This window comes from Anomaloglossus baeobatrachus, chromosome 7, assembly GCF_048569485.1.
Source record: "Anomaloglossus baeobatrachus isolate aAnoBae1 chromosome 7, aAnoBae1.hap1, whole genome shotgun sequence".
NCBI lineage: Eukaryota > Metazoa > Chordata > Amphibia > Anura > Aromobatidae > Anomaloglossus > Anomaloglossus baeobatrachus.
Window position 1 is genome coordinate 292,414,959 of NC_134359.1, and position 19,762 is coordinate 292,434,720.

The following is a 19,762-nucleotide window of genomic DNA, read 5'->3' on the forward strand; positions in this document are numbered from 1 at the left end:
ATTTCACAGGATTGAGACCAAACTTAGAGCGGTTGTGCGGTGTAGAACGCCCAGTGTGCAGTCACTGTGTGCTGCCGCTCTATGTTACTGCAGACTTGTGAATCTTCACATCGCTCACACCGTGTGCTGCGAGGATTCGCCGGTTCCTGAGCCTGGAATGGCGGTCACATGCCTGCAATCATGCGCCATTAATACTCCCGGACAGACCGCGACTAATGGCCGCGGCCTCGCTCAGTACACGTATATCACAGTAGTACCGGGAGATAACGAGGCTTCTCGGGGTCGTCTGATTCCCCCAAACAATACCAGGGTCACCCGGATGTGGGTGATGTGCCGTCCGTGCCCGCTGAGAGCGGAGCAGAGAGAAGAATGCGAGAGACATCCGGACCAGAACATATTCGAAAGGTGGTGGAACGCGTACAACGTTTATTGGGTTACCACGGCAACCGGGACCGGCGCCGCAGTGTGCACAATCTGGGCTGTGAGACAAGCTGTTTAATAGTCAAAATCTCCGTGTTGTCAATGACTACAACCTCCATCAGATCCAAAGGAGCAGTCATACCGAAACACGGGGGTACCAGACAGAGCAGGCTTAGATACAGCGGAGTCACACAGTACGACAAGTGGCAGATTAGATACACAGGCTTAATAGAAAATATCACATCGGAGAGGTTAGGTACAATGGAGTGTATCACAGCAGCTCACACAGTATCACACAGCACACTTAAATACACAGCTCAGCCGACAGTATCACACAGGAGAGGATTAGATACACCGCTCAACAGGCAGTATCACACAGAATGGGATTAGATACACAGCTCAACAGGCAGTATCACACAGGATGGGATTAGATACACAGCTCAGCAGACAGTATCGCACAGGATAGGATTAGATACACAGCTGTGCAGACAGTATCACACAGGAGAGGATTAGATACACAGCTCAACAGGCAGTATCACACAGGATAGGATTAGATACACAGCTCAACAGGCAGTATCACACAGGATGGGATTAGATACACATCTTAGCAGACAGTATCGCACAGGAGAGGATTAGATACACAGCTCTGCAGACAGTATCACACAGGAGAGGATTAGATACACAACTCAGCAGACAGTATCACACAGTATAGGATTAGATACACAGCTCAGCAGACAGTATCACACAGGATGGGATTAGATACACATCTTAGCAGACAGTATCGCACAGGAGAGGATTAGATACACAGCTCAGCAGACAGGATCACATAGGATGGGATTAGATACACAGCTCTGCAGACAGTATCACACAGGATGGGATTAGATACACAGCTCTGCAGACAGTATCACACAGGAGAGGATTAGATACACAGCTGTGCAGACAGTATCACACAGGAGAGGATTAGATACACAGCTCAGCACACAGTATCACACAGGAGAGGATTAGATACACAACTCAGCAGACAGTATCACACAGGATAGGATTAGATACACAGCTCAGCAGACAGTATCACACAGGATAGGATTAGATGCACAGCTCAGCAGACAGTATCACACAGGAGAGGATTAGATACACAACTCAGCAGACAGTATCACACAGGATAGGATTAGATACACAGCTCAGCAGACAGTATCACACAGGAGAGGATTAGATACACAGCTCAGCAGACAGTATCACACAGGATAGGATTAGATGCACAGCTCAGCAGACAGTATCACACAGGAGAGGATTAGATACACAACTCAGCAGACAGTATCACACAGGATAGGATTAGATACACAGCTCAGCAGACAGTATCACACATGAGAGGATTAGATACACAGCTCAGCAGACAGTATCACACAGGATAGGATTAGATACACAGCTCAGCAGACAGTATCACACAGGATAGGATTAGATGCACAGCTCAGCAGACAGTATCACACAGGAGAGGATTAGATACACAACTCAGCAGACAGTATCACACAGGATAGGATTAGATACACAGCTCAGCAGACAGTATCACACATGAGAGGATTAGATACACGGCTCAGCAGACAGTATCACACAGGAGAGGATTAGATACACAGCTCAGCAGACAGTATCACACAGGAGAGGATTAGATGCACGGCTCAGTGGCTCAGGCTCCCATCTTCAGTGTCTTTTATTGTCCTTATCTTTGCAGAACATATTAGAGGCCTCCATCCTGACTTCCTGTATCTCGTGTTACCATGGAAACTGCCAGCGTCACGGAATCTTCCATATTGGTCTTTGGTTGTAACCACTTTCCCGTCTCCGGGTCACAGACAACGATGGGTCATATGTGATGAGAGGTGTACTGCGAGAAAGTATCACACAGGAGAGGATTAGATACACGGCTCAGCAGACAGTATCACACAGGATAGGATTAGATACACAGCTCAGCAGACAGTATCACACAGGAGAGGATTAGATACACGGCTCAGCAGACAGTATCACACAGGAGAGGATTAGATACACAGCTCAGCAGACAGTATCCCACAGGAGAGGATTAGATACACAGCTCAGCAGACAGTATCACACAGGATAGGATTAGATACACAGCTCAGCAGACAGTATCACACAGGATAGGATTAGATACACAGCTCAGCAGACAGTATCACACAGGATAGGATTAGATACACAGCTCAGCAGACAGTATCACACAGGATAGGATTAGATACACAGCTCAGCAGACAGTATCACACAGGATAGGATTAGATACACAGCTCAGCAGACAGTATCACACAGGATAGGATTAGATACACAGCTCAGCAGACAGTATCACACAGGATAGGATTAGATACACAGCTCAGCAGACAGTATCACACAGGATAGGATTAGATACACAGCTCAGCAGACAGTATCCCACAGGAGAGGATTAGATACACAGCTCAGCAGACAGTATCACACAGGATAGGATTAGATACACAGCTCAGCAGACAGTATCCCACAGGAGAGGATTAGATACACAGCTCAGCAGACAGTATCACACAGGATAGGATTAGATACACAGCTCAGCAGACAGTATCACACAGGAGAGGATTAGATACACGGCTCAGCAGACAGTATCACACAGGATGGGATTAGATACACAGCTCAGCAGACAGTATTACACAGGAGAGGATTAGATACACAGCTCAGCAGACAGTATCACACAGGAGAGGATTAGATACACGGCTCAGCAGACAGTATCACACAGGATAGGATTAGATACACAGCTCAGCAGACAGTATCACACAGGAGAGGATCAGATACACAGCTCAGCAGACAGTATCACACAGGAGAGGATTAGATACACGGCTCAGCAGACAGTATTACACAGGAGAGGATTAGATACACAGCTCAGCAGACAGTATCACACAGGAGGGGATTAGATACACAGCTCAGCAGACAGTATCACACAGGAGAGGATTAGATACACAGCTCAGCAGACAGTATCACACAGGAGAGGATTAGATACACGGCTCAGCAGACAGTATCACACAGGATAGGATTAGATACACGGCTCAGCAGACAGTATCACACAGGAGAGGATTATATACACGGCTCAGCAGACAGTATCACACAGGATAGGATTAGATACACAGCTCAGCAGACAGTATCACACAGGAGAGGATCAGATACACAGCTCAGCAGACAGTATCACACAGGAGAGGATTAGATACACGGCTCAGCAGACAGTATTACACAGGAGAGGATTAGATACACAGCTCAGCAGACAGTATCACACAGGAGGGGATTAGATACACAGCTCAGCAGACAGTATCACACAGGAGAGGATTAGATACACAGCTCAGCAGACAGTATCACACAGGAGAGGATTAGATACACGGCTCAGCAGACAGTATCACACAGGATAGGATTAGATACACGGCTCAGCAGACAGTATCACACAGGAGAGGATTAGATACACAGCTCAGCAGACAGTATCACACAGGAGAGGATTAGATACACAGCTGAGCAGACAGTATCACACAGGAGAGGATCAGATACACAGCTCAGCAGACAGTATCACACAGGAGAGTATTAGATACACAGCTCAGCAGACAGTATCACACAGGAGAGGATCAGATACACGGCTCAGCAGACATTATCACACAGGAGAGGATCAGATACACAGCTCAGCAGACAGTATCACACAGGAGAGGATCAGATACACAGCTCAGCAGACAGTATCACACAGGATGGGATTAGATACACAGCTCAGCACAGACAGTATCACACAGGAGAGGATTAGATACACAGTCAGCAGACAGTATCACACAGGATAGGATTAGATACACAGCTCAGCAGACAGTATCACACAGGAGAGGATTAGATACACAGCTCAGCAGACAGTATCACACAGGATAGGATTAGATACACAGCTCAACAGACAGTATCACACAGGAGAGGATTAGATACAGACACAGGATAGGATTAGATGCATAGTTCAGGGGACAGTATTACACTATTACACAGGCCAGGATTAGATACACAGCAGTATAGTATCACACAGGATAGGATTAGATACACAGCAGTATAGTATCACACAGGATAGGATTAGATACACAGCAGTATAGTATCACACGTGATTACTCTGTAGAAGCTGGGGTGTTGGACATTGCTGGGGTGTTGCTTATTGCTCGTCCTTTCAGCACCGTGTGTCGCTCCCCCTCCTCTGACCCTATCGTTTTGGCCTCTTCTCTTCAGATGTGACGCGCTGTATCACAGCAGAGGTGTCGTCACACTGGGTCCGTCAGCCGCTGATTCCCCGCAGTGATGAGTTACTGTCGTGCGTCACAATGTATAAATAATTCTTAATTCTCATTATTTTCTGCTTTTTTCGGTCCCTGATGAGCCGTGCGCCCGGCGTCCCTTTACCAATAAATCCCCGTACAATAGATGGTCCGGAGCCGAGAGGGCGACGCGTCCTGCCCCCGAGTAAAACTCCACATCTAAGAGAAATAAAATAAATAAATAAATTTACCTTGCTACCTGGAAACCATCATCAAGCTGCTGTTGACAGATCTTGTTTCTATAGTGTTTCTGCCTGTGGTGTGCCAGCGGCAATGGCTACCCCTGTGATCACTACAGGCCCGATAGTGAACAGATAGGAGTTATTTTCCCTTTGTAATATACATTATTGACGTTTGATATGACCCATTTAATCACATAGGAATATATATTACTGCCTGGAAACTGTCAGCAAGTTGCTGTTGATTGATCTTATTCAGAATTTAATTGTATATACGGAAAAAAAATAAAGTTTTATAATGTAAACCGTTTTGTCCTGCAACAGAAAAAGAGGTGCAACGTGGAAACTGTCAGCAAGTTGCTGTTAACGGATCTTTAGAAATTAATTTTAAAGAAAAGTGCTAACAATTAGACTTTAATATGAAGGATTTGAAAAAAAACAAACCCCATGGTTGTTTCTTCCCTGTCCATTGGTGGAGCTACCTGTAAACTGTCAAAAAGTTGCTGTTGATGGATCTTATGCAGGGTGTCATGTAGAACTGTTGAAGGGTCTTCATCCCCCTCCTCTTCTTTACCAGCCACAGGTTGTCATGACGATTAACTGATTGGCCTGGAAGCTTAAGGTATTTATGACTTTGGGTGATGGTAGAACTAAAGCCAAAAGCTGCAGAGAAAGACAATTCTTTGTAATATTGGCGGGAAAACTCCCAAAGCAGGTTTTGAAGTGCAACTTTAATGCTAGAAAGATGAAAAACACATTGCCAGAATCCCTGCGTCGTGCGGAACCCAGCGCACCGTCTCACCTGACGGGGAGATCGTCAGAATCACGACAAATTAGTATTGGCCACTAAAATTGTGCTAGAGGTGTTGTGTTTGGTATCAATGTAACTGTAAAATCGAGATATTAAATATGACGCTAATATCTTTCACCTGTGTGACCCAGGAGCAAAGATATGAAAAACCCTAGAATTATGGAACTCTGTGAACATCAGAGCACAGCCCACAAGTGACTGTAAAATGATGTCACAGGCAAGGGGGGCTAGTAAGAGCATAAGAGACAGTTCCTGTCTGGGGGGCTCAGTCAGCACGAGGAGGGCATCATGAAGGGTGATGCTGGCCAATTCTAACATCTTCTTCTCTTGGAGACCCTCCCTCCATAAGCTTGGACGTCACTTCTATGGCACGAGTTTAGTAAGTTTCACGTTTATACCTTTTATTTTAATGTAACTGTTATGCCGTAATGTGTATTGTTCCCTTTTGTAAATTCTTGTATATTCTTTAAACACTGCCTATTTTCGGATTAAATATATAAAAATTTAAGAGTTTCTTTCCTTATGCTTTATATACGAATCCAAAACCCCGAAGGGCCTTATGCTATCTGAAACGGGTTCCCAGCTACCTGTAGAAAGTCTGGGTGGTGGCAGCGTAATTGTTATTGCATAGAATTATTGGAGTGCCATCATTAAGGGTACCGAGGTATATAAATATTCCACCAGCAGGAATCAGAGATATACATTTACCCTTGCTGTGAGACCTCCAATATTTGGCATTCTCAGCTCAGCAGCCTCATCTTATGCATTGTCCTGCAGTACCAAAAGTGGCCTGCAGACAAGGGGGGGCGCTAGAGAGTAGTCGCGTGTAACAAATCAGTGAACAGCTGCGGATTTCTGAGGGACTTCCCCGCCTGTTCGTGACAAATTGGTAGCAGCGGTGGGATATATAAAGCATTAGTGATCTGGTTTGAGCAATCATCCCTGTCACTAAAAACTTGCAAAAGTTTTGAGGATTGAACTCAGTGTTTAAATATACCTGGAACAATACTGTACGTGTAGCAGTTACCCCCTCCCCTTCTCTCTTGTTTTCTATCCTATCTTTTATTTGGCAATTATGGAGGCTGTGTCAGAAGCCTGGTACAATCAGCAGAAGAAGGAAGTTCTTGCTGCACTCTGCAGATCCAAGTTGATTGATGGCCATGGCAAAACGAGGCAGGACCTCATTAAAGAACTTTTACAATGGGACGCAGAGCACGTTCATTCCCCCAGTGCTGGAGAAGAGGAGGCAAGCCAAGCCCAGGATAGTGCTTCTGCAGAGTCCCCACCATCAACTGCAAGCCAGAGCAGTGACCGGGGCAACATGGACTCTTTCCTGAAGATGGCTCTACAACAATTCGCTGCAGATGACCGGCAGGGACGGCTAAACCTCATTCAGCAATATCGAGAGGCTGAGAGAGCCGAGCGAGAGGCTGAGAGAGCCAAGCGAGAGGCTGAGAGAGCCGAGCGAGAGGCTGAGAGAGCCGAGCGCCAGGCTCAGGCCGAGCGAGAGGCTGAGAGAGCCGAGCGAGAGCGCCAAGCCCAGAGAGACCATGAATTGAATATCCTCAAAGCCCGGCAGCAGACATCTTCCTCACTAAACGGTGAGTCCAATAATGCCAGCAGCTTTAAGCCCCGACCGGAGCACTTTCCTGTGATGGAAAAGGACGGGAATTTGGACACCTTTCTGAGGGGATTTGAAAAGACTTGCTTGCAGTACCAGTTGCCCTCAACACAATGGGCACAATACTTAACCCCAGGGCTGCGAGGCAAGGCCCTGGACGCGTTTGCCAGTCTCCCTCAAGAGCAGAGTGGAGACTATGGGGCCATAAAGCAGGCCCTAGTACGGAAGTATCAGCTGACTCCGGAGGTGTACCGAAAAAAATTCCGGACCCTCCAGCTCGGACCTCATGACAGCTACAGCGATTTGGAGGGTGGGCTCCAGCGCACCTTTGACCAGTGGATCCAAGGACTGTCCGTTACAACCTTTGAGGAGTTAAAGGACCTCATGGTGAAGGACCAACTCCTACACGTCTGTCCTGTGGAGGTTCGACAGTTTGTTATGGACCGAGAGCCCAAGGAGGCCTCAAAAGCAGCCCAGATTGCCGACGCCTATGTGGCCAACCGTGCATCGGAGGTGCGGAAGCCGTCCACCACTAGCTGGAAAGGGGGTAAGATGACAACTACAACCACCCCTGCCCCTACCAGCCGACCTCCCGTAGGTCCTGTTTCATCCACCAGTGCCCGGCCCACCTCTGACACTCGCAGGTGTTTTTCCTGCAACCAGCCTGGACACCTCAGCTCTGGTTGCCCAGAGAGGCAGAAGAGGAACCCCACATCCAAGGCCCAAGGGCCTACTGGAACTGTCCTGTTGGCAAGGAAGGCGGGTGGTAGGGCTTGCGAAAACCTACACCCCGTCACCGTAGGCGGAACCCCCACTGTGGGGCTCAAGGACACTGGGGCCGACAGAACACTGGTCCGCCCTGAACTGGTACCCCCTGAAAACTTTATCCCGGGAAAACTCCTGACTGTCGCCTTGGCGGGGGGTGTCCACCAATCCTTCCCAATGGCCCTTATTCCCCTCGACTGGGGTGCTGGGAGAGGGTGGAGGGAAGTGGGGGTGGATGAACATCTACCAACCAATGTTTTATTGGGGACTGATCTGGTGCGATTAGTTGCACAATTTCTCCCTGATGATCCTCCCGAATCCAAAAAGTCAGGTGATACAAATGTTGTTGATCAGTCATGTGATGCAAATGTTGTTAAATCATGTGATGCCAATGTTGTTGATAAGTCATGCGACCCGAATGCGGATACCCAGAACGTAATTACAAATGTTGTGCATGGTAATAAAGTGGAGATTTGTACAGGGGAACTCAGCCATGCCACGCGGCAGGGTGACGTGGCTGAGGACGACCCCAAGGTAGCAAGTGTCTGTACCGACAGAGATGGAGGAAGACATGAGAACCACGAGGACAGTGGTCAAATGCAACTGAGCAGTGTCACAGCGGACAGTGACACAGCCAGTAGTACCTGTCAGGCTGATGGGGAAGAGTGGTTATTCCCCGGGGAGACAGCCTTCATCGGTGCTGTCACCCGCAGTCAGAGTGCCCAGAACGCAAATGAAACCCTGCCTTCTGACACCTCTTCACCCAGAGGGATAACGGAACTGGTGATGGACCCAGAGCAGGTCCCAGAGGGTCCCGGTGAGGTTGGAACCTTAACGTCACTTTTGGCTGCCTCTAGCCAAGAGTTTCAGGTGGCTCTACGAACTGATGCCAGTCTAGAGACGTTAAGGGACCTCGCAGAGAAGCCCTCTTCCGAGACCGATAAGGAGAGGGTATTCTGGGACCAGGGAAAGTTGTACCGGGAGACAATTCCCTGTAACCCCCAACAAGAGTGGCTGAAGGAAAAACAGCTGGTGGTGCCTCACCGCTTTAGGAGTGAGTTGCTGCGGATTGCCCATGAGATCCCACTCGCCGGACACTTGGGGGTTAGCAAAACCAAGGCCCGGCTGTCTCACCACTTCTATTGGCCCAAAATGGGGACAGATGTTGCCAACTACTGCCGCTCCTGTATCACATGTCAAAGAGTGGGAAAGTCAGGGCCTGCTCCCAAAGCTCCCCTGATCTCTTTGCCGGTGATAGAAGAGCCTTTCCAGAGGGTCGCTGTGGACATTGTCGGGCCTCTGGCCGTCCCCAGCAGCTCTGGAAAACGGTTCGTCCTTACTGTGATAGACTATGCTACCCAGTATCCGGAGGCAGTGGCTCTGTCCTCAGTTAGAGCCGATAAGGTGGCAGATGCCCTCTTGACCATATTCTCCCGAGTAGGATTTCCCAGGGAGATGCTTACCGACCAGGGGACTCAGTTCATGTCTCGTCTAATGGAGGCTCTCTGTAAGAAAATGCAGGTGCGGCATCTGATATCAAGCGCTTATCACCCACAGACCAATGGTTTGTGTGAGCGATTTAATGGTACCCTTAAGCAGATGCTTAAGATGCTGGTTGAGTCACATGGACGCGACTGGGAGCGGTATCTCTCACACCTGCTGTTTGCCTACAGAGAGGTACCACAGGCCTCAACGGGATTTTCTCCCTTCGAGCTCCTGTATGGCAGACGAGTCCGGGGGCCTCTTGGTCTGGTAAGGGAATCCTGGGAAGAGGAACTGAATTCCCCAGAAGTGTCCGTTGTGGAGTATGTCATTCGGCTCCGTGACAAAATGCAGTCAATGACGCAGATGGTGCATGAGAATATGGCGCAAGCCCAGGCCAGCCAGAAGCGATGGTACGACCAACACGCTCGAGAGCGGGTGTACGAAGTGGGTCAGAAGGTGTGGGTCCTAGTCCCAATGACCCAGAACAAGCTTCAGGCGGCCTGGGAGGGTCCATACCTGGTGCATCAGCGCCTCAATGATGTAAACTACGTGGTCACCATCGACCATGTCAGGAAGAGGCAAAAGGTCTTCCATGTCAACATGATGAAAGCTCATCATGACAGGGAAGCCTTTGCCCTTCCTGTGTGTAGTCTTCCCGAGGAATCCGAAAGTGAAGTCTTGGTGGACTTGCTCGCCTCGGCCCGGGATGGAGGGTCGATCGAGGAGGCGGCATTCAACCCACAGCTATCCTTGGACCAAAAGTCCCAGCTGCGGGAGGTATTCCGGCCCTACCTGATGACCTTCACGAATGTCCCAGGGAAGACATCCCTAGCCACCCACCAGGTGGACACAGGGAGTCATTCCCCAGTTCGTCAACCCCCATACCGTGTCTCCCTAGAGGTACAAAAGGACATAAAAAGGGAGATCGATGAAATGCTAGTCCTGGGAGTGATCCAGAGGTCCAAAAGTGCATGGGCCTCGCCTGTAGTCTTGGTTCCCAAAAAGGACCGGACAACCCGGTTCTGTGTGGACTACAGGAGGCTAAATGCAATCACAGCACCCGATGCGTACCCAATGCCACGCATCGATGAGTTACTGGATTGCTTAGCCGGGGCCCGGTACCTGACCATCATGGACCTGAGTCGAGGGTACTGGCAGATTCCTATGTCCAAGGAAGCACAGGAAAGGTCCGCCTTCATCACCCCATTTGGGCTGTATGAATCCCTTGTCATGCCCTTTGGCATGAGAAATGCTCCTGCCACTTTCCAGCGATTGGTCGACCAGCTGCTCGAGGGACTAGGAGGGTTTGCAGTAGCTTACCTGGATGACATTGCCATCTTTAGTCCCACTTGGGAGGAACACCTGGGGCACCTGGAGCAGGTGCTCAGGCGGATCCAAAGCGCTGGTCTGACTATAAAGCCAGGGAAGTGTCAGATCGGCATGACGGAGGTACAGTACCTTGGACACAGAGTGGGTGGCGGGACCCTGAAACCAGAGCCAGGGAAGGTTGATGCCATCACCTCCTGGCCTACCCCCAAGTCAAAGAAGCAGGTGATGTCCTTCTTGGGTACGGCAGGGTACTATAGGAAGTTCGTTCCTAACTATAGTGCTCTTGCTAAGCCGTTGACGGACCTCACCAAAAAGAAGCTACCGCAAGTAGTCACCTGGACAGATGACTGTGAACGGTCCTTCAGGGCACTAAAAGCTGCCCTCGCCAGTCCCCCAATCCTACAAGCTCCGGACTTCACCCGACGGTTCATAGTTCAGACAGATGCCAGTGCGTTTGGCCTTGGTGCAGTACTCAGCCAGGTAAATGGGAAAGGAGAAGAGCATCCGGTGATGTTTCTCAGCCGCAAGCTCTTATCCCGGGAAGTGGACTACGCCACTGTGGAGAAGGAGTGCCTCTCTATAGTGTGGGCCCTGCGGAAACTGCAGCCCTACCTATATGGACGCAACTTCACCATAGTGACAGACCACAACCCTCTCAGCTGGCTACATCGGGTGGCCGGCGACAATGGTAAGCTACTGCGGTGGAGCTTGGCACTACAGCAGTATGACTTTACCATTCAACACAGGAAGGGTGTTGAGCATGGCAACGCTGATGGGCTGTCCCGGCAGGGGGATGCCAGCGAGGTAGGCTTAGGAGACGATTGGCAAATCAATCTCCCATGCTACCTCAAAAAGGGGGAGGTGTCATGTAGAACTGTTGAAGGGTCTTCATCCCCCTCCTCTTCTTTACCAGCCACAGGTTGTCATGACGATTAACTGATTGGCCTGGAAGCTTAAGGTATTTATGACTTTGGGTGATGGTAGAACTAAAGCCAAAAGCTGCAGAGAAAGACAATTCTTTGTAATATTGGCGGGAAAACTCCCAAAGCAGGTTTTGAAGTGCAACTTTAATGCTAGAAAGATGAAAAACACATTGCCAGAATCCCTGCGTCGTGCGGAACCCAGCGCACCGTCTCACCTGACGGGGAGATCGTCAGAATCACGACAAATTAGTATTGGCCACTAAAATTGTGCTAGAGGTGTTGTGTTTGGTATCAATGTAACTGTAAAATCGAGATATTAAATATGACGCTAATATCTTTCACCTGTGTGACCCAGGAGCAAAGATATGAAAAACCCTAGAATTATGGAACTCTGTGAACATCAGAGCACAGCCCACAAGTGACTGTAAAATGATGTCACAGGCAAGGGGGGCTAGTAAGAGCATAAGAGACAGTTCCTGTCTGGGGGGCTCAGTCAGCACGAGGAGGGCATCATGAAGGGTGATGCTGGCCAATTCTAACATCTTCTTCTCTTGGAGACCCTCCCTCCATAAGCTTGGACGTTACTTCTATGGCACGAGTTTAGTAAGTTTCACGTTTATACCTTTTATTTTAATGTAACTGTTATGCCGTAATGTGTATTGTTCCCTTTTGTAAATTCTTGTATATTCTTTAAACACTGCCTATTTTCGGATTAAATATATAAAAATTTAAGAGTTTCTTTCCTTATGCTTTATATACGAATCCAAAACCCCGAAGGGCCTTATGCTATCTGAAACGGGTTCCCAGCTACCTGTAGAAAGTCTGGGTGGTGGCAGCGTAATTGTTATTGCATAGAATTATTGGAGTGCCATCATTAAGGGTACCGAGGTATATAAATATTCCACCAGCAGGAATCAGAGATATACATTTACCCTTGCTGTGAGACCTCCAATATTTGGCATTCTCAGCTCAGCAGCCTCATCTTATGCATTGTCCTGCAGTACCAAAAGTGGCCTGCAGACAAGGGGGGGCGCTAGAGAGTAGTCGCGTGTAACAAATCAGTGAACAGCTGCGGATTTCTGAGGGACTTCCCCGCCTGTTCGTGACACAGGGATAGCAATAAGTTGAAGGGTTTTGTACAAGATTATAAAAACCATGGATTCTTCCTTTCTAAACCGGGACCACGCCTATCTTTTGATTGTTAAACCTGGAAACTGTTAACAAGCTGCTGTTGATGGATCCTGTTTAGAAACCAGCTGTAAAAAAGGGGAAATAATGTTGTACGGAATGAGAAAAATATGGTTACTTCTTCCAACAACAGCGCCCAAACCTGTCCCTCTGGTGTGCTCTCTGGAAAGTGTTAACAAGTTGCTGTTGATGGATCTTATTTTAAATTAATTGTTATAGTGGTCAACGCTAATAAGTGAAGGGGTTTTTATGTTTTGTTTTTGTTTTTTTGCCTTCTTCCCATTCCAAACTTGTCCATTGGATGTGATACATGGAAACTGTCAACAAGTTGCTGTTAATGGATCTTATTTTAAAGTAATTGTTACAATGGTCAATGATAATAAGTGAAGGGGGTTTGTATTTTTTTTTTTTCCTTTTTTTTTGTCTTTTTCCAAAAAACTAATATCAAACCTGTCCATTGGATGTGCTACATGGAAACCGTCAGCAAGTTGCTCTTAACGGATCTTTTTAGAAAAGATTTTTAAAAAATGGTAGCAATATTTCAAGACATTTGTAAAGGATTAGAAAAACATGGTCGCTTCTTACAAACAGCAAAGCATCCAGTTCATTGGTCGCTCTACTTGGAAACTGTTAAGCTGCTGTTGACGGATCTTTTTTTTTTTATTATTTTTTAAATTGATTGTGAAAGGATTAACAATGTTTTATGATTGTAAAAGGGTTTGTGCATTATTAGAAAATATTGCTGCCTTCTTCCAAGGACCAGGGTCACACATGTCCACTGGTTGTGCTACATGGAAACAGTCAGCAAGTTGCTTTTGATGGATCTAATTATTTTTTTCATTTTTTTTTTTAGAAAGTAATTGTAAAGAAAGCAGCATGAGAGGAGGTTTATATTGGCTTGGGGACAGAAGGGCCCTGAATGCTGTAGCCGATGGCCGCCTGCGGGTTGCAGACTGCTTCTTTCAGTCATACCGTTCCCACGCACTCAGCAACCTGCAGCGTCAGAGCCGAGATCACAGGAAAACCTCTCAGGAAGTCGCCCCTTGAAACGGGTCACCGTCTGCATCCTGTCACGAAGGTGCCGCCTGAGCCCCGTCCTGTGTGGCGCCAACTCTCAGCTTCAATAACCCTGCGGGGCTGACTGCACTCTGCAGGAGATTGTAGGGCTGTTTGTGGCAGCCTGTATTCCGTCTTTAAAGGGGCAGATCGCCTCCACCTCCTCTCTGCTATTGTCAGAGCAGTCCTCCGCCCCGGCCTCCCCTCTATGATGGAAACATGGTATGACCCATCAGCAGAATACAGGCTGCCACAAACAGCACCAACTTTTACCTTTTTATTTATATGGCGTGGCTCCTTTAAGAAAATACTAAATATATTCATCAAAGATGATCCAAAGTCGGGTCTGGAGGGCGTATTGGGTAAGGAGATGGTGTCGCTATGGCAACAGAGGGGTGACTGACGCTTTCCTGCCAACGACTCGAGCGCTAATTGTGTGAGCCGCGGTTTTACGGCAGAAGCTGCTGCTGCGGAGCCTCGTTACTGGGAGGGAAGGACGGTCGTTAGCGCGGGGCGAGCGGGTCACTACTAACGCAGGCGTGACATCACGGAGTGACGTGAGCGCGGGGGCTACTTAACCCCTTGTGTGGACTTCCCTGAGGGGGTTAATTTATTTTTCTCAGCACTTTACAGCCATTCTTCTGCGTCCTGGTACCTGAATGGTTAATCAGATTCTCACAGAATAAACTATTACATGTCCGTCCCTCTGAACGAGCCGAATACAGACAACAGGGGCAGAAGTGTGTGCGCCCGGGGCCCGCCGTACTGCACCTTTAAGAGTCCAGGACCCCAAAAGTGCCCGTCAGGGGAGTAACCAGGGGATTATATGCACTGACCCCCCCCCCCCCCCCCCTCATGAGGGCACAGTCACACTGCACAAATGGGTACATGATGTGAATGAGATCGATCGGCGGCGGGCGCATGGACTTCTGCAAGATCCATTCTCCTGAAAGGAAGAGCACAGTAATGTCTGCAACAAAGTCCTCCCCTATAGGAACATATAGTATATAAGTAGTGGAAATGGCGGTAATATGCTATATAAGGGTAGTGTATATGGCGGTAATACAGTATATAAGCAGAGTGTAATGTGGTGGTAATATATACTGTAAGTGTAGTGTATATGGTGGTAATACGCTATATAAGGAGAGGGTATATGGCAGTAATACGCTATATAAGGAGAGGGTATATGGCAGTAATACGCTATATAAGGAGAGGGTATATGGCGGTAATACGCTATATAAGGAGAGGGTATATGGCGGTAATACGCTATATAAGGAGAGGGTATATGGCGGTAATACGCTATATAAGGAGAGTGTATATGGCGGTAATACGCTATATAAGGAGAGTGTATATGGCGGTAATACGCTATATAAGGAGAGTGTATATGGCGGTAATACGCTATATAAGGAGAGTGTATATGGCGGTAATACGCTATATAAGGAGGGTATATGGCGATAATACGCAATATAAGGAGAGAGTATATGGCGGTAATACGCAATATAAGGAGAGGGTATATGGCGGTAATACGCTATATAAGGAGAGGGTATATGGCGGTAATATGCTATATAAGCAGAGTAGTATATGGTGGTAATACAGTAAAAGTATAGTGTGTATATAGCTGTAATGCACAATATAAGCATAGTGTATTTGGCGGTAATACACTATATAAGTAGCGTATATATGGCGGTAATACACTATATAAGTAGTGTATATGGCAGTAATATGCTATATAAGGAAAATGTATATGGCAGTACTACGCTATAAAAGTAAAGTGTATGTGGCGGTATTATGTTATATACGGAGAGTGTATATGGCGGTTATACAGTATATAAGTGTAGTGTATATGGCGGTAATACGCTATATAAGGAGAGTGTATATGGCAGTAATACGCTATATAAGGAGAGTGTAGGTGGCGGTAATATGCTATATAAGGAGAGTGTATATGGCGGTAATGCAGATCTGGTCATATACTCACTGTCTGCGCATACCTCGGTGCGCACAGTGTCTGCTGTATTCTCGGGATTGTGGATCGATATCAGATACGCGGATAATCTCCATCACATTTTTAACCCTCTCCCTCCCTCTTCCTTCTTACAGTACAGGATTGGACAGCTGTACACAATCAGTAAGCACAGCCACCAGGAGAGCGACAGAGGCGAGGGCGTGGAGGTGATGGAGAACCGGGCACATCATGACCCTGTGTATGGAGATGGGCAGTACACGGAGAAGCGGGTGCACCTGTCCAGGTAAGGGGCGCGATATAGTGGAGCACTGCGCTGCCTGCCACTATGGTGACGTGTATTGAAATTCAGGTACGAGGAGAAGTTAGCTACTTCCCCTCACTTCAATATCCCAGCATTCATAGTAATGTGGGTGGAGCCTATGGACTGTGTGACCCAAGTATGTGAGAAGCAATATGGCTGACAGGAAATGCTAGTCAGGCAGCTACTTCCTGTGCTGAGATCACAGCGTGTCTGTCATACGGGGGATATGGAGATGAGATGACTCACGATGAGTCCAGGACCGGCCAATAAACCTCGTCAGGATGGAGCAGATGGGCACAAATGGCAGGAATCGCTGCGGATAGTGCCAGCTGGGGGAGGGGGTGCTGTTATACTCTGTGCTGCTGTGACATTATTCACCATGTAATATCACACATTCTCCATTTTCCTCCTCAAAGCACAGCACCGGCCCATCATTGTATGAATGAACAGTGCGCTGCCTGAAATACTCTGTGCCGCTGTGGGATCCTGCTCCATCTAATACTGGTGTAGGCCTCACACCGGGCACAGCTCCTGTCACATACAGCCCTGTCCTCACTAACCCCACATCACAGGACAGGACATGACTGCTGGGGTGCTCCTGAAATACTCTGTGCTGCTGGGGGGTCCTATTCCATCTGATACTGGTGTAGTCCTCACACCGGGCACAGCTCCTGTCCCATACAGCCCTGTCCTCACTAACCTCCCCATCACAGGACAGGACATGACTGCTGGGGTGCTCCTGAAATACTCTGTGCTGCTGTGGGGTCCTATTCCATCTGATACTGGTGTAGTCCTCACACCAGGGCACCGCTCCTGTCCCATACAGCCCTGTCCTCACTATCACAGGAGAGGACATGGCTGTGGCTGTTCTCCTGAAATACTCTGTGCCGCTTGGGGATCCTGTTCATGTAATATGTGCCGCCCCTGCAGCGGACCGAACTGCTCGAATCCGGGGTTGGTGATTACTCGTGCCTCGAGGGTCTCCGGACACGGGGGCTAAGTGCCACACTCAAATGGAAAAGGGGGTATTTACAGTGGATAGGTATAGTTTGTGACGCCACCCATGGTGTACGGTAATTGGGAGTACCGCCGCTGCCGTTGGGAGTACCCGGGGTGATGGAGTGAGGCAGCAAGGTGTCGTCATCCTCCACAGGTAGGGGAAGGCCCCGGGACTTTGGATGGTGTGATGGGGTGCAGGGGGAGTGCAGGCTCGCTGGTTGCAGGGGTCAGTCGGGTACTCACTCAGCAATAAAGCAGATGCTGACAATCGGGTAAACCAAGTCTCTGGGTGCCGCTGTCTCCTGAGGGGAGCTCGTCCGGGTCCTGTCCCCGGCAGCTCTGCCGGTGGTCCGTAACCAGCAGAGTTCAAAAGTTTAGATTGTCCGTTGTAGCCCAGTAGCTTGGAGCTGTCCGGACCCCACTCCCCACTATGGCTAAGTGAAGGAGCCTGCTCTCAGGGGCTCACGCTTGGGATTTCAGTGGGCCGCTTGTTTGGAAAGCCCTATCCCCCTTGTTGCGCTAGTGCCCCCGATCTCTGAGCTTGGTGGGTACAGTCCATAAAGGCCCTGTCCTCCGCAGGTTAATTGTCGGGTCGCCTGAAGCTTCTCCCCGACCTAGGGTCCGTGTACCACGACGTGCCTTCGGTCCCGGACCGGTAATAGGACCAGGCTGCTGACCGTCGTCTTCGACGGGTTCCAGGCACCGAGCCTCAATCCTCTGCGACCGGGGGTCCGACTCCTCTAGGTCCAGACCACCGTCTGCGACCTAGTTTACTTCTCCCCTGGGAGCTACAACTCCCCGCTTCCTCAGAGCTCCTCACAGCTCGAGGGCTATCACTCAACTGACACCTCCCACCTCCCTGCCTGACCCCTAGGTGCACGGCCCTATCCCTGCTTAAGCAGCCCACAGGTGTGCCTCACAGGTGTGCCTCACAGGTGTGGTGCAAGGTGTATCTAGGATTTGTGAATGCTGGTGGAGGCAGCACCGCAGGATGGAGACCCAGAACCATGGGGGGTTGAGCCCTACACGGGGAGGGCAGATTGTGCAGAACCCTGTGACGACCTGAATAGTCCAAGCGTCACAAATACTGGTGTAGGCCTCACACCGAGGAACCGCTCCTGTCACATACAGCCCTGTCCTCACTAACCCCACATCACAGGGATCAGCAGGACATGGCTGTGCTCCTGAAATACTCTGTGTCGCTGTGATCAGGCTGACACATCTGTTCTGCACCTTCCTTGTGTCCCCCTGGCATCTGGGGGGATTCGGCCTAGTGGTGTTCCCATGAGTTCAGCACCTCGGACAGCGGCTGGGAGGGATGTGGAAGTCGCCAGTTTCAGCCTCTCGCTGGTGAATGACCCTGACTCCGGGGGCTTCGGGGGGTCCACCCAAATCCAAAATCATCGCATCAACTGCACTGCAAGGAAATTAGATTGCAAGCTCTTCTGGGGCAGAGACGAGTGCTGGGGTTTACTCAGTAACTGACCACATCATATATCCTGTATACTCTGTATATTAATAATGATATGCTGTTGTCCTCTGTTATCAGCCACTTTTGCTGTAAGCATTAACTGCTGCTGCCTTTAGCATTGTATGAAATATGTGCTGCTTTGATACCGCCCCCTGCTGTGCAGGTGACTGCAGTCTATCATTCGCTGTTATCAGCCATTTAAAAATGCTGATTTTTGGCTAGCTAATGTCTCACCTCCCGGTTATCAGCCATTCCAGCCTGGGATGAGGCTGACTGTAAAACAGGAGTAGATCTATGGCTCCCTGTTATCAGCCATTACTGAGGGAGGAGACTGTACTCACTTGTCCTACAATCTATTACCCTCTGTTATCAGCCATTACTAAGGAGAGGAGACTGTAGGACAGGTGAGTACCATCTATTACTCCCTGTTATCAGCAATTGTAAAATGTTGACTTTAGGGAAGATGCATGATTCTATTGCTCCCTGTTATCAGCCCTTCCAGACTGGGGCAAGAATGATTGTAAAAGAGATGAATACTGTCTATTGTTCTCTGTTATCTGCCATTTCAGGTTGGGAAGAGACATCTGTAGTGTTCTTTGATAAGTGGCAGTAATGTCACCATCCTCCTCCCCCGATCTCTTATAGCTGGTGTCGGGGGTCTCCATCGCCCTCTGGTCCTGGGGTCTGCTTTGGCCCATATGAGAAGACCAGGACTATTAATGACCGGTGATATTGGGGGTCCTTCAGGGGATCTTGCATTGGGGTCCGCTGTTGCTGAAGTCTTAAGGGTTAATATGACCCTTTAAGGAACAGGCAATGTTATAACGCAATTTGTGTTTCCATAACAACGGCATATACTTTGCGAGGGGTTAAACGTGACGGGTGACAGTCTCCTATACCCACCTATGAAATAT

The 19,762-nt window shown here is 48.7% G+C and overlaps 1 protein-coding gene across 1 annotated transcript in view; it reads left to right on the forward strand.

The window, feature by feature from the left end:
• The window catches only part of LOC142246431 (cytoplasmic phosphatidylinositol transfer protein 1-like), a 59,359-nt gene that overhangs the window by 25,640 nt on the left and 13,957 nt on the right, over nt 1-19,762 (forward strand). The window contains exon 3 of the mRNA XM_075319485.1: nt 16,212-16,360. Coding sequence (XP_075175600.1) covers nt 16,212-16,360 — 149 coding nt within the window. The remainder of the gene's footprint in view (nt 1-16,211; nt 16,361-19,762) is intronic.